At 33.8% G+C, this 14,299-nt stretch overlaps 3 protein-coding genes across 6 annotated transcripts; 2 read left to right on the top strand and 1 right to left on the bottom strand.

The window, feature by feature from the left end:
• Window positions 1-3,268: 3,268 nt before the first annotated feature.
• Window positions 3,269-5,854, top strand: LOC115241416 (THO complex subunit 4). The gene is made up of 5 exons (XM_029817163.1): window positions 3,269-3,597; window positions 4,169-4,306; window positions 4,578-4,725; window positions 5,002-5,142; window positions 5,337-5,854. The coding sequence occupies exons 1-5, from the start codon at window positions 3,391-3,393 to the stop codon at window positions 5,447-5,449; spliced, it is 747 nt and encodes a 248-aa protein (XP_029673023.1). The 5' UTR covers window positions 3,269-3,390; the 3' UTR covers window positions 5,450-5,854.
• Window positions 5,855-6,509: 655 nt separating this feature from the next.
• LOC115241417 (ubiquitin-conjugating enzyme E2 S) lies at window positions 6,510-9,057 on the bottom strand. 3 transcript variants are annotated; one of them, XM_029817165.1, is made up of 5 exons: window positions 8,824-9,057; window positions 7,752-8,030; window positions 7,282-7,472; window positions 7,089-7,217; window positions 6,510-7,015 (listed from the first exon to the last, which is right to left on the bottom strand). In XM_029817165.1, the coding sequence occupies exons 2-5, from the start codon at window positions 7,990-7,992 to the stop codon at window positions 6,863-6,865; spliced, it is 714 nt and encodes a 237-aa protein (XP_029673025.1). In that variant the 5' UTR covers window positions 7,993-8,030; window positions 8,824-9,057; the 3' UTR covers window positions 6,510-6,862. The 3 variants fall into 3 exon arrangements, with proteins under 3 accessions (XP_029673025.1, XP_029673026.1, XP_029673024.1); XM_029817166.1 differs by lacking the exon at window positions 7,752-8,030 and adding an exon at window positions 8,297-8,438; XM_029817164.1 differs by lacking the exon at window positions 8,824-9,057 and adding an exon at window positions 8,297-8,437.
• An 85-nt stretch (window positions 9,058-9,142) lies between these two features.
• Window positions 9,143-11,917, top strand: LOC115241418 (ADP-ribosylation factor-like protein 6-interacting protein 1). Of its 2 annotated transcripts, XM_029817169.1 has the most exons (6): window positions 9,143-9,504; window positions 9,678-9,811; window positions 10,262-10,304; window positions 10,377-10,499; window positions 11,130-11,214; window positions 11,286-11,917. In XM_029817169.1, exons 1-6 carry the CDS (start codon window positions 9,478-9,480, stop codon window positions 11,384-11,386), a joined length of 513 nt encoding a protein of 170 aa, XP_029673029.1. In that variant the 5' UTR covers window positions 9,143-9,477; the 3' UTR covers window positions 11,387-11,917. The 2 variants fall into 2 exon arrangements, with proteins under 2 accessions (XP_029673029.1, XP_029673027.1); XM_029817167.1 differs by having other exon boundaries at window positions 10,262-10,499; window positions 11,286-11,913.
• Window positions 11,918-14,299: the final 2,382 nt, after the last annotated feature.

Genomic DNA, 14,299 nt, shown 5'->3' on the forward strand with positions numbered 1-14,299 from the left:
AAAAAAAACTCGCTGCGCGTTATTTTAGTTCATCTAGTTATTGTTTTATTATCAAAAATGTATAGATTTTTTATATAACTGCCTCAAGAATAACAAAATAAATATTTTATCGTAAATTTACTGTTTTATTATCGACAATGCAATAATTTACTTACCTACTCAGACAGCACAAAACGTCTTCAGGATCATCCTGAATATGTCTAGGATGGTTCAGGATATTTGTAGGATGTTTTAAGATATTATTATAAATATATTTTATGAAAATTTAATATGCATACATGATTACTTTCGGTTATGTAGGCTATTTAATATAATTTAGAAATTTTAAGTATTGTAATAAGTATTAATGTCCTATAAATGTCCCCTGGATAACCCCTGGATGTCTGTAGGATATCTGCCCTGTCTATTATATTGGATGTCCTTTGGATTTCCAGAGGATATATACATGTGCAATTAATTGTTAACATTAATTTCGTTTATTATTAATAATTGAATTTGATGCGCACATTTTCATATATTCAAAATTATTATTTATTTAATATTTCATGAGAAATGTTACTATGCGCAACATTCCAAAAACTTTACAAAAAATAGTATTCAACCGCTAGTTCGTTTGTTTACCGCTATGCGACGCGCGAACTCGTATTTGAGATTTGGTCATGAGAATTATATAAAGCTTGCAAAGAGCAACTAACAGGAAATTAAAAATATAATTATTTTTTATCAGTTCAATTTCTGATGCAATCTTAACATAGGGAATTCAGATATTGGATTGTTTTGAAATTATTACACGACTCAAACCCGGAAGCCAAACCTAAAATATTCATGTACAGCACGAAAACGTCAAATTTTAAAGAACGTGAACTATTTTTAGTATTAGATTTTTAGTATTGGCAGTAAATAATAGAACGCAATCTTAATTTATATTTAAATTTTAGAATTTGTTCCTTTTAACGTATGAAAAATATCCCTAACATATCCTATAGAAATCCTTAAGATGTTCCACAGGATCTCCCTGGATTCTCCAGAGGCTAGTGTACGGCTATCATTTACTCTTCCTCAGGACATCCAGAGGAGATCCGAGGATTAAAATAGGATATTCTCAGGATATCCTACATGTATGTCCTGGATGCCCCTTTGGACGTCCTAAGGACATCCTTGTGCTGTCTGGGTCTAGAATATATATATGTTATTCTCGCGATAGAATAGAAAAAAAGATTAATACTCCAATAAACCGAATTTTGTTTGATAAAACGATTGTAGAAAAAAGAGAATATTTCGGATTAAATAGCTTTTTGTATATGTTTTTATAATTTTCATTAAACATTATGTACAATAAAATTATATTTTTTATATCGTACAAGATATCTGCATTAAAAATTGTTTTTCCCTTTCCCATTCTTAAAACAAAGAGTATAAATCGAAAAGAGCAATGCTAAATAATAATTTTAATTTAAAAAGGAATTAACATAATCTTACGTAAATATACTACAAGTACCGATAACATTGATGTTTATTTCAATAGTGCGCGGTAGCGCGGTAGATAACGCTTGGTCTCTCACGACACAGATCGGGGTTCAAATCCAAGCGATTTTTTTTACTATTTTTTAAAGTTTATCATACATTCATACATTCATTTATTTATTAAATGTGATTATATTTTAAGAAATATGTTTAAAATATTTATGTCTTTTTCAAACTATAATTACATATTACAAATTGCAAATATATGTAAAAAAATTTTATTATAAATAAAAATAGTTTATTTTCATTTTATATATATACAATAATCTATAAAATATATATTATATAGTTTTTTACAGAAGAAAAAAAATGGAAATCAAGATTATGATACACGGAGTATCGATAGTAACAAAGCAACAAATCATCAAGTCTAGCAGGCATCCGTCTGACGTATTTTGTATTTATTCACTTTGTTATCTATTATCCTAGTATTATTGATCATCATACAATATTTAATTGCAGATACAATTTTAACTATAATTTAAACATATATATCTACATATGTATATACGCAAGTATAAAATTCTTATAAAGTGGGCGCTTATTAGCCTTGTTGCATTACTGCTGTCACGAGAGGCCAGAAAGCATTTTCAGGCCGTATTTCGGCCGTAAAGCGATACGCTAGAGGAACAAGGATAGCACGCGATTGTCGCTCCTTGTCTGACATTATCTCCCAACAATCACATCCGTGTGCTCAACGTGTCGGTGTATGCCTTCACGGACGCTACACACATACGCGATGAAAGAGAAACAAAGACAGCGCATCATCTCTCTTTGTCAAACGATCAGTGTACTACCAGCATCGACAATATCGAAAAGTGGATGTAGCACGGATATGAACCAAAATCGAAAAGTGGATGTAGCACGGACATGAACCAAAATCGAAAAGTGGATGTAGCACGGACATGAACCAAAATCGAAAAGTGGATGTAGCACGGACATGAACCAAAATCGAAAAGTGGATGTAGCACGGACATGAACCAAAATCGAAAAGTGGATGTAGCACGGACATGAACCAAAATCGAAAAGTGGATGTAGCACGGACATGAACCAATCGGCTGTTTTATCGGCTCCGAAAATGGATGTGGCCATGTAGTTCCAGGCACCAGAAATAAGTTGGCGCTGGAAGTTCATATTTACAAATTTCACACATTTTATTGTTTCACGTATATGCACTTTCTTATATACTTTTAAGGCTATTGGCTGAAAAATATTCCTTTTAACTTTTTATTATGGTTGTACAATATTGATAAAATTGTGCCGATGACCGTCGATTACAACGATAATTGTCGTTATAAATAACATACAGAATAATTTTGCTTTAGCTATATCAATGGCCGCGTTCAGCAGAGAAAGCGCTTAGTTATCGTCTTGTCAACACTCGACGTTGATTCGTTGGTTCTAAAAGTAAGAACCAATCACATTCGATTGCTACTAAGCGGTTTTCTCTGCTGAACGCGACCAATAGTTGTCGGTCATACAAGCGACAATTGTCGTTACTTTACCGATCCGACAGCTATCGGTAGCCATGTACAAAATAGCGCTCCAAGCGGGATTCTCTAAATATCTTAGCGACGATTATCGTTGTCGTTAGCGAGCGATAGCCTATAAGAATTGCGCTTTTCACCAGAATTGTCCTTGCCATTGGCTGTCGCCAGTTAACGATACCGAAAACTGTCGATAACAAGTTACTGAATCCCGCTACAGCAGATCGGAGTACCCAGATTGCTCTGCGGCGCTGTTTCTTGGTTTCGTTTTCGTTTCACCGCTTGCTCCGCCGCCATCACGAAAAACGACAGTTGGAGAGGTTGGTTTACCTCGGTGTTTCTCTTACGCGGTAGTTACGTCCCATTGCGAATCGTACAAATGAAGATGGTGGATAAGATAGAAATGAGTCTGGACGACATCATCAAACAGACTAAGGGGTCTAGGGCACGAGGCAGCGGTAGACGCGGCAGAGGCGCCGGCAATTCGCCCCGTAGAGGAGCACGTAGGGCGCAAAGGGTCGGCGGTGGCGTCATGCGAGGACGCAATCGCGGCGGTATTGCACGTAGCTCTTTGCCATACACGAGGGTAAGAAAATGATGAGCACTTCATCGAGTATTTCATCGAGCTTTCCTCTACTGAATTTTCCCGAAATATATGTAACGCGCGTATATGTCACACGCGCGCGTATGGTATGTGTCCAACTTGTGTGTTAGTACGCACGCGTATGTATATGCGTATGTATATGCGTATGTACACGTATGCGTCGGTTACGTGTATATCATGAAATGGAATAGTTTCAAAATGCTCATTTCTATAAAGATTCACTTAACATTGTATTGAATCGGCTCGCTGAATAAACTCTATACAAATACTCGCGGGCGTGTGCGTTAAATAAATATAGAATCCACTTTTTATAGCAAAACTTTTTTAATTATTTTACACAACACGTTTCTCTCTCTCTCTCTCTCTCTCTCTCTCTCTCTCTCTCTCTCTCAAGTTTTGGCATTAATTTTCTTTATAATCAAACATCCAATATTGACAAAAAAAGAAACTACATTTTGTTAGGAATTATATAAAAATTTTTCTACTTTAAAGAGAATATAATTTATAGGAGCAACTTCTCTATCTTCAATAAAATTTATACTTTATTGTATAGGGTGATGTAAACAGCGCTTGGAAACATGACATGTTTGATGGTGTAAAAAAGGTTGGTCGTGGTATAATAGGCAATGCAGGAACAACCAAACTTTTGGTGTCAAATCTTGATTTTGGCGTATCAGATTCAGACATACAGGTACTAAAAGATATTGTACATACAGTAGTTTTTGTTTTTTCAGTATCCTAAATAAAATTACAAACCAAACATATGATTGGTCTATATAAAATCTATATAATTTGTTTACCCATGTGCAGATTTGCAAAAAGATATTGATAATAATTATTTTATCGATATGAACACTTGATGCTCAATGTATCAATTTTCATAGCTATAGATTTAATTAACATATTTTCATACAGAAAATTTCACGCAGAGAATTCTAATTTGCTGTGTTAATATGTTTTAGGAATTATTTAGTGAATTTGGACCTTTAAAATCGGCAGCAGTACATTATGATAGATCAGGTCGTTCTCTAGGTTCTGCAGATGTCATATTTGAAAGACGAGCGGATGCTATCAAAGCGATGAAACAATATCATGGAGTACCTCTAGATGGTATGCATCTAAATATGCACAATTGTGTTCAGTCTTTAAATCTTTTTTAATTATAAAATTGCATCTATATTTAAATATCGATATCTCTTAATTGTCTAGTTTTTTCCAGTTCATATCTTGCAACATAAGCATTGAGCATTATTTATTTGATTATTTTCAAAAGTTGTGCAATACATGGGGCAACATTAGAGAAAATGTTGCAGAGATTATTGTGAACTATGATTTGCATGAATATGTTTTGCATTCGTTATTCCAATGTATGATGTACGTCGGCAGGTCGGGAAATGAACATACAAGTCGCGACTTCTGAATTACCAGTCACTTCTATCCGTGGTGGTCCAAGACCAAGTGGTACTAGTTATACACAGAGACCTCAGACCCGTTTCAGGGGGAATCGTGGCACAGGATCAGTCAGAGGTAATTTGTTAATGCAATTTAATTATGCAATTAAATTATCTAAAAGTAAAATTGATAGCGTTTTTAATCATATGATATTATTATATGATTAAAGACCACTAAATATATTTTAAATAATAACTTTACAACACACATTTATACCAAGGAATAATTTTCAGATATATATATATATATATGATTTTATTAAATTTAAGGTCGTGGGAGTGGTCGGCGTGGAGGTAGAGGAGGCACTCGACAAGCGACAAAGACACCCACAGCTGAGGAATTAGATGCGGAATTAGAAGCATATGTGAAGGAAGTCAAGTAACAATGTCACAAAATTCTCTTTACTCTATTCAGATTTTGTTCAAATTGACTTAACACAATACACATTGTTGCCCTTATTTTCATGAAGCATACAATACAATTATATCAAGATATATATGTATACATACATACATATATGTCGCTCTCTCTCTTTCTAGTAAAATGTAAAGAAATTTTCATTAATTTTTAGTTTTTATTTTTGACGATTCTTTCGAAAATTGGTTAAATTAGTTTTACACAATCTCTACAAATATCATTCATAGACGTTCATAGATTTTTTTTATGTGATACAATAAGAAAGTTAAAAAAGAACAAACTTATAATTGTAAAGACTGTATGGATTTGTATGTACTATCGTGCGTGTGTGTTCATCAGATGAAAAATACAATGAGATGCATCTCGAAAAGTTGTTGTTTATCAAAGTACAGAATGTGCTTCTAGCCCTCACAATCTGATTCTATTCTAAGTGTCAAGTATCAAAAACTTGTTTACTATACCCATTTAGGGTAGTGGTTGATCTTAGAATATGAACGACGAGAAAAGATATTTTTGTAACCCACATTTGGTGGATTTTTTCTTTAATATATAAATAAGCATTATATAACTGTGCTTAGTGCATAACTTATAGTGGATTAAGGCTGTGACGTGTACTGTTAACTAGTCACATACCGATAATATATTTAATTACACAGTGATGGACATGTAAGAAAATGTAAACATTTTTAATCGTGCAGCGTACAAATTGCAATCAAGTGGTGCAAGACTGAAGAAAAACTAATGAAAGATACTCTTAATAAAAAAAGATTATTTTTGAAGTAAAAAAGTTTTTATTACCTACCTAAAGAGAATTCTTAACATATGATTCTTTTGACGCTATCTTACTTACTGTTATATTCCATAATTTGAAATGTATAGATATCTCAAGATTTAACTTAAAAATGTGCACGCCATTTTCAATAAAAAGATATTTAAATTTTAGAAAAAACGTGGATAAAATGTGAATACATATATGTACACATTTATTTCACAATTCTTGTTAAAAAATACCAACACTCAAGATATATTATGCGAAGACACATTTTATTTTACTTAATCATATATCATTTTGTACATATGTAAAAATATTTGCTAATAGCATAGAGAAAAGGCTATTACTATAATTCAGCCCGCAATTATAGAGATTGCTACAGAATTGTACTTCATGTTCCACAAAATGTAGATCAATTTTTCTTTTTCTCGTGTTTTTGCATACTAGAAATATCAAATTCTCTATATATCATAGTTAATAATAAGATCAGTCATGTTTAGATAATAAAATTTTACTATGCAATAATAATTGTATACAATACGAGGCAACATTACCCCATATACCAATATTTTCAATTACAAAAGACAGATAAATAATGATTTATTTTTATAATCTTTTCAGTGTTCTCTTCCTGTCTTTTAACATTTTTTTCTTTTCCGCTGTTAATTTCTTATCACCTGCATGTTTTTTTGGAAGGGGTCCTCCGCTTTCCGAAGAGGCACAACTTTCCAGACCCACTTTACTACCTTTTCCACCTCCCTAAAGAAATCAAATAATCTCATATCAGTGAAATTAAAGAAAGCCTTATTAATTTTCAAGATAAAACATTTACCTGTGCATGTATCTCAGTCATCATTTTCGCTCGCTCTGAATATTCATCGTGACTTTCTAAAAGCAATTTGCCAGCCTCCTCGTTTAAAGCAGATTCAGGATTTGGCACTATTAGCAAACATTTTACAGTCTAGGAACAAAATATACAAATAATAAGCAAATATTTGCAATGTGATCTAATCATAATCACATACCAGTAATATATGTTGTATTCCGAGATCTGGTTTCCAATCCTTTTTTAAAGTATTGACGCATATCTCGCCATTTTTTGCTACATTGGGATGAAAAATCTTTGTGAGGAAATAAGCCTTTGGTGGTCCTTGCGGGAAGTCTTTCCCAAGAGCTAATTTAACTCTAAAGAAACCACCGGCGTACGGAGTCCCAGCTATTAGAAGAAGAAAAATGCGTCCAGATATATTAATCTTATTTATAGGGTAATTCTAAAAGTTACTGATAAACTTCAGGAGCGTATAGAGAGGTCGAAATATAGCAACTTTCAAGTAGGCACTCATGTTCTCCGAAGTAACTCTGAGTCGGTACAAGTCTTTGAATGTAAGGAACTACATTATGGACAACATACTAATGAAAGAAATAATCCTAATTTGTACAAAATTTAATAACTAAGCAAAGGTTACATGAACACAGTAATACTGTACAGTATTACAAAAGGTGTTTGAAGTGGCGACCACTATATTCAATGCAGGCATTGTTGAACTCTGGCACACTCTCTCAAATACCCCAGGCATCTCCTGGATCATGTCAAATGCTGCAAGTATTCTGACTACAAGTGTTTTTGGGTTGTCCACTGGTATCTTGTAAACGAGACTTTTGATATGTCCCCAAAAGAAGTAATCAAGCGACGTCAAATCAGATTTGTATTGACTCAGGATTACTTTGAAGAGCATGGATTCCCAGTCAAACGTTGCTCCTCCTCTATACGCTCCTAAAGTTTGTTAATAACTTTTAGAATCACCCTGTATGTATCATATTTTTTTATCAATTATAATTGAGACTTGCACAAGCACAAAATTCAATATGAATGAATGAGATGTGGGTTAGATTAGATTAGAATTAGATTGAATTTATTTAGATTAGATTAGGTTATGGTCGATAAAAGGATGCTTCGTCCCGAGAATCTATCAACCATAACCGGACGATAATCAAGGACCGAGAAAGCACGAGAAGCCAAGAAAGGTCGATCAATCTTACATGGGCCTTCGATGACAGCTTGAATATCGGTGACGTCCGCCTCGTTCAAAATGACACGAATACCCTCGGGTGGTTGCGCGACCAATTCTGCCATCTCCTTGGCCACCCGGCGAATAATTTGCGGCGACAAATTTTCCACATTCTGCAAGAACGTACGATTCGCGGTATCGGTCTCACATGCGGCACGAACATTTCAGCACGAAGCGTGCGCATTATAAAGCGTAGATGGTAGGTAGGTAGGTAGGTAGGTAGGTAGGTAGGTAGGTAGGTAGGTAGGTAGGTAGGTAGGTAGGTAGGTAGGTAGGTAGGTAGGTAGGTAGGTAGGTAGGTAGGTAGGTAGGTAGGTAGGTAGGTAGGTAGGTAGGTAGGTAGGTAGGTAGGTAGGTAGGTAGGTAGGTAGGTAGGTAGGTAGGTAGGTAGGTAGGTAGGTAGGTAGGTAAACAGGTAAACAAGACGTCGCGCGACGTATTGCCACCGCGATGAATAAATGCGTTTTCGCTTTGCAGTAACTAATAACGAATACTCACGGAGCTTACGGCGGCAGCCATAATCGCCGAAAGCTTGTAGCGTAATCTCGGCCAGGCCTCGCGTGCAACCACACGTTCTCTGTCTAACTTTCGAGCGCGCAGTGTAAGGTGTAAGGTGTAAGGTAGGAAAACGCTTAACGTCACAACATTAGCACGGCATCGTCCGCAATAACCAACATTTTAAACTGACAGCTGACAGCCAATCGCGTGCCAGATTCGACCATACTCTCGAAGCTAGAAGTCGATTGTTGTTCTTCCCCTTCCCCTCTTCCTCCTCCTGGCATTCTATCGTCACTTTCTCTCTCTCTCTCTCTCTATGCCCCCTGGATTCGACCCGTCCTCTGACGTTTTGCGCTTGTTTTTTTTGACGCACCTCGCACGTACGGCTTGTCGGCGTCGCTGATCCCAAAAAAGCAAATCTAGCTATCTTTCGATAACATTACGCGCATCTTGAGATGATGATACGTGGATAGACTTTACGGATACGAATTTCCAGCGAAACAAAATTCTTTTTCTTACAATCTTTGACGACTTAAAACTCTACGCGTCGCAGCTTTGCGGCGTACTGCATCCTGCATCTTTTCCTTCCCCCTCTTCAAATCGCTGTGGTGAAGTAAGCTTAAACGCCGCTGTTATATCACGAATTTTCACACAATGACGGATGATGGAACGATCGAAAAGGTAAACTAGCTTTAATTAATTACATCTACTTTATTATATGATTGAGAATTGCGACTGACAGATGCAAAAATATCTCTATAATCTCTAAATAACATTTTTATACTTGGTATGTAATAAAAAATCAATGACAATAAGACTCAATTTCGCCTGCTGATAGTGCAATATTATCTTAGGAAAAGCACATGAAACAACTAAAGCGTAAGATGGAATGCTGGCGAGAGATAATACTGCCCTTGAATTCCATTCTGCTATGGGAACGTAGCTGGCACCCTGGGCTGATTGTCGGACTTGTAACAATGATATTCTGGTAAATTAAATAATTTTTATATAATCGAAAACTATATCTTTTTTTTTAGAATTCACCAAAATTATTGATTATTCTTTTCGTTATATATTTTTTATCCAATCCAAATTTGAAATTGGTTTTCCCTCGACGAAAATCGCTCAAGGCACTTTGAGACAGATTTCTAACAATTACAAAAAAAAAAAGAAAAACGACGACAATGTGCTCTTTTATTAATTTTATATGAATAGATTTTATAATATAGAATCGTGTTAATTTATAATTTTTAGCTATAAAGAAAGATATACAATATTAGAAAATTTTTCAGAAAGTTATAAGAAATTATAATAATTTTTGATATGAGGAAAAATTATATATATTTCTAAATTAGCCAAGGATATACTAGATTATATAAAGTCGTTTTGGGCTATCCTATATAGACTTGTTAAAATAGTAATATTTCTCCTATTACAGTATAATGTGGATTCTAGAACCAACCCTACTGACGATGATATCTGTATGTCTGTTAATATTTGCTCTTGTTGATTATCTTGCGCCGATTTTGACCTCAATCTTGTGCAACGTACAGAGTTGGACAGGACAGAAGGAAAAGAAGCTGATTGAGGTCTGTCAAAATCTCTCGACCACTATACTACAAATACAAGGCACATGGATGTGCATCTCGAAAATTCGACATGATCGTCCTAATATCGTAAGTGTGCGTCATCTTTAATTTACTCTATATGTCCAGTGAATCATGGATATATAAGCAATATAGACGATTTCTTTAAAAGGAAAGATTTAGACATCTAAAACACTTGGAAATAATTCCTCTTTGATAGATTGCATAGTTTTTGAGAAAAAACTATATTTGTATTTCAACATTGACTATATATCTAATAATCACATTTGTAAAAGTATATTTGTAGGGTAGTGTTCTTTGTAATAATTAATAGATCTGCTACATCTTTTACTATAATCGCTCGTGTACTAGAAGTATATAAATATATTTGTACAATTATTAGATATTGTCCTGTATCGAGAGATCAATGTCTACCATCATATGAGATATATATGGTATCATATAAAAAAATTCTAAAACTGTAAATAAAAACTTGTTATTTGTCAAATGTACATTAGAATTAATATATAATTAATGAGATGCAAAATATATTTTTATTTTTTTTTTATCACAATTATGTAATAAAAGAAAGAGTTCTTACTGTTTTCTAGTTTCACGAAAAATTAATTTGCCGATACTACGAGATTAACTGGATGTATTATATATAGATTGCATTTAAAAACTAAGAAATTACTTTAGCTTTTTTTATTCTCAACACAGTACTACAGTGCAACAATCCTCTGTCTTATTCTCTTTGCATGGATTGGTAACACAGTCAACAATTTGCTTCTACTTTACATCATAGGTAATAATACAAAAAATGCATTTTTTTTTTGGCATTGCATCTGATATTATACCGTGTAAAATTTGTTTCAGTGAATGCAATCCTTCTCACTCCAGGATTCAGACACAAAGGACGAGCGCGCTGGGCTATGAGATATGCATATAATCATTTAATTCACCGCCATTTATCATAATTATCGTTTTATATGTGCCCATCAAAACTCTTCATTGTGCATACATTCTGCCTTTAATCCACCCTTGATATTTAATTCATTCATATTATACTGCAAAACATTTTACAAGTTTACATGTATATCTCTTGTATTAATTTCATTCTATGAAGAATAATCAAAGTTCTCACTCTCTAATTAAGTAAAAGAGATCGATATAATACAATACGCTAAAAAAGAATACAATTATCTTTATCATTCTAAATATAAGAATTAATCTCTTGTTTGCCATATGGATTTTGTATCTTGCATAATAGAGTTATACTCATTAGTCTATTATATTGTTTTGTCACTTGTGAGAATTAATAAAAGACTTATGTTTTACCAGATTAATTTAAGTTTTACTTAGAATTGTATATATTATAATTGTTATTTATTGTTGTTTTCTACAGTATGTAAAATATATCTTTGGTATTAAAATATATTGTATGAATAAAAAGAGAAAGATGCTTTCATGTATTATGTATTATGACAATAAAATGGGTGTTTTGTGAATGACATTGGCTTTAAAAATGCTGCTAATTGAAAATGAAATATATAAGATGTATACTATCGGTGAATATGGACACACACCTCTTCCCAATGATGTAAATTAAAAACCAAGTGCCCTCATTCTTAGTACTTAGATAGATTAAACAAATGATTTCAAAATCACTGCACTAATTATAATTAATCTTGTAATCTTACAATAGTTTGGCCCATTTTTCGGAAATTATTTTTCTGCAACAAAAATATCGGGACAATATGGTCTTCAAATGTAGAGTTAGCGCGCGATTGAAAATAAAATAATTTTTGCAAATAAATAACAAGAAATATTCATTAATTAATGTAAGACAAATTTCTTTTCTTTTTCTTTCCTTTTATTTGGTCACTTCTAATCTAAAGTGTGATCAGGACATTCAGGCCAATAACTGGTTAAAATAGAAGAGTAAGATAGAAAGTAGGAGAGTGGAGGAGAGTCAGGCTATATGCATAAATTATAAGATTTAAGGAAGGAGTGTAGTGCGTGAATAACCCCGGAGTGCGTGAATAACCCCGGAGGAAGGTTTTTTTTAAAATGTCTTGTATCTTGAATGGCGGAGTTTTCTTGAGTTTGTTCAGCTGGGGTAGAAGTGACGTCCTTTGTGCGTGGTAGTGGGGACAGCTCCAGAATATATGATCCGCGTCTTGAATGGGAAAGCCACAAGAGCAAGAAGGGTCTGTAACCAAATTGCAGCGGTGTAAGCTGTAATTGAGAGCGTAGTGATCGCTTCTAAACCTACAGCAGATGACAATGCTGTAAGAAAAATCTTTAAATATATTTCAGAGATAAATAATTTAGGGAGGGAGGGGGAGGGGGGGAGAGAGAGAGAGGGGGATTTTGATTGATTGATTGATCTTTATTAGCTTTCTCAGCTATTTGTAATACAAATCTAGTTTACATTAATTACAATATACTCCTTTAACATTCGCTTAAACGGCACAATTCTTTCATTCCGCTTTATTTCAGCTGGCAAGGCGTTATACATTTTCACTCCTTCGTAAAACATACTCTTTTGCGCACTCCTTGTTCTGCGATATTTTATTGCAATATCCCCAGCTTGTCGTGTTTGCCTTTCACTCTCATTTCCCACAATTTCTAATCTATTTCTTAATTGCTCCGGTAACATGTTCCTTAAAATCTTAAAAATAAATATACACACATTATAATATAGCCTCTGTTTTATGGACATAAACTGCAGCGCTTGCAGCATAAGCTCCACTTTGGTATGTCTATCACATTGCAAGATGATCCTCATGGCCCGGTTTTGTGCTTTTTGCAACTTACTCAGCTGTGTTTCTCCCATATCAATTAACAGCGTCGCACAATACTCAAAGTGAGGTGCTATAATTGTCTTATATACAATACATCTAGTGTATGCCGATATATAATTACCTATTCTATTAAAAAAACTCGTTTTTTTACCTATTTTCTTTAGCATATAATCACAGTGGTCCTTAAATCGTAGTCTATCGTCAATAATTATGCCTAGGTATTTCATTATTTCCACACGTTCAATCTCAGTTCCATCCAAACATTTCAATGTTATATTACCTCGCAGTTCTTTTCTTATACTTCTAACAATCATATATTTCGTTTTTCCTGCATTCATTTTTAACTTATTTATATTCATCCACTCTTCTACTATAGTAAATGCCATATTCATTTTGCTCTCTAATTCCGCGCTGCTTTCTCCAGTTACATATATTAACGTATCATCTGCAAACATTTTTATACTACATCCTTCTGGACAGATTTTTATTATATCATTTATATATACTATAAATAACAAAGGTCCTAATACAGATCCTTGCGGTACTCCATATTCTGTGGTCATTAATTTAGACCATTTATTATTAAATTGAACCTGCTGTGTTCTATCCTTTAAATATGATCTTAACCATTCTATAACTTCCTGAAAGCGGACATTTTATCATTGCTGCAATTCCACAGCAATGATGCAGCAACATTTTGCAGTGAATTTGCAAAGTTGCAATATTGCGGTGAAAGATTGCTACAATATGTATGCAATCTTTGTGTGCTGTATGGGTTTCATGTATCGCTTTTGCAGCGTCGCATACATTAGCGATATTATTACATTGTAAAACAGTTACAAATTGTTTGAATTTTTCATTAAGAATATGAGTATTTTCACATAACCAATAATACATATGATCTATGCATTTTTCAAAATCGGATAAATATAATAGAGTTGGCGGTTTCTTATATAAAGAATTATTGGATAATCCTATTTTTATAATATTCGAATCAGATATTTTAACCACTTCGAATGTCAAATCTTGAATCCGCAATGGGATTTCAGTCGATTGTAGAAGCCGTTCAATATCCGCACATTT

Source organism: Formica exsecta, unplaced genomic scaffold (genome assembly GCF_003651465.1).
Source record: "Formica exsecta isolate Colony F162 unplaced genomic scaffold, ASM365146v1 scaffold483, whole genome shotgun sequence".
Taxonomy (NCBI): Eukaryota; Metazoa; Arthropoda; class Insecta; order Hymenoptera; family Formicidae; genus Formica; species Formica exsecta.

Excerpts from the sequence above, each read along its gene's own strand:
- LOC115241416 (XM_029817163.1), top strand. The coding sequence starts at position 3,391 with ATGAAGATGGTGGATAAGATAGAAATGAGTCTGGACGACATCATCAAA. Across the intron at positions 3,598-4,168 it reads GCTCTTTGCCATACACGAGG|GGTGATGTAAACAGCGCTTG; the intron begins GTAAGAAAATGA and ends TTTATTGTATAG. Across the intron at positions 4,726-5,001 it reads TCATGGAGTACCTCTAGATG|GTCGGGAAATGAACATACAA; the intron begins GTATGCATCTAA and ends GTACGTCGGCAG.
- LOC115241417 (XM_029817165.1), bottom strand. The coding sequence starts at position 7,992 with ATGCTCTTCAAAGTAATCCTGAGTCAATACAAATCTGATTTGACGTCG. Across the intron at positions 7,473-7,751 it reads CGCCACTTCAAACACCTTTT|CTGGGACTCCGTACGCCGGT; the intron begins GTAATACTGTAC and ends TTCTTCTAATAG. Across the intron at positions 7,016-7,088 it reads TGACTGAGATACATGCACAG|GGAGGTGGAAAAGGTAGTAA; the intron begins GTAAATGTTTTA and ends TGATTTCTTTAG.
- LOC115241418 (XM_029817167.1), top strand. The coding sequence starts at position 9,478 with ATGACGGATGATGGAACGATCGAAAAG. Across the intron at positions 9,812-10,261 it reads CTTGTAACAATGATATTCTG|TATAATGTGGATTCTAGAAC; the intron begins GTAAATTAAATA and ends CTCCTATTACAG. Across the intron at positions 11,215-11,285 it reads GCTTCTACTTTACATCATAG|TGAATGCAATCCTTCTCACT; the intron begins GTAATAATACAA and ends AATTTGTTTCAG.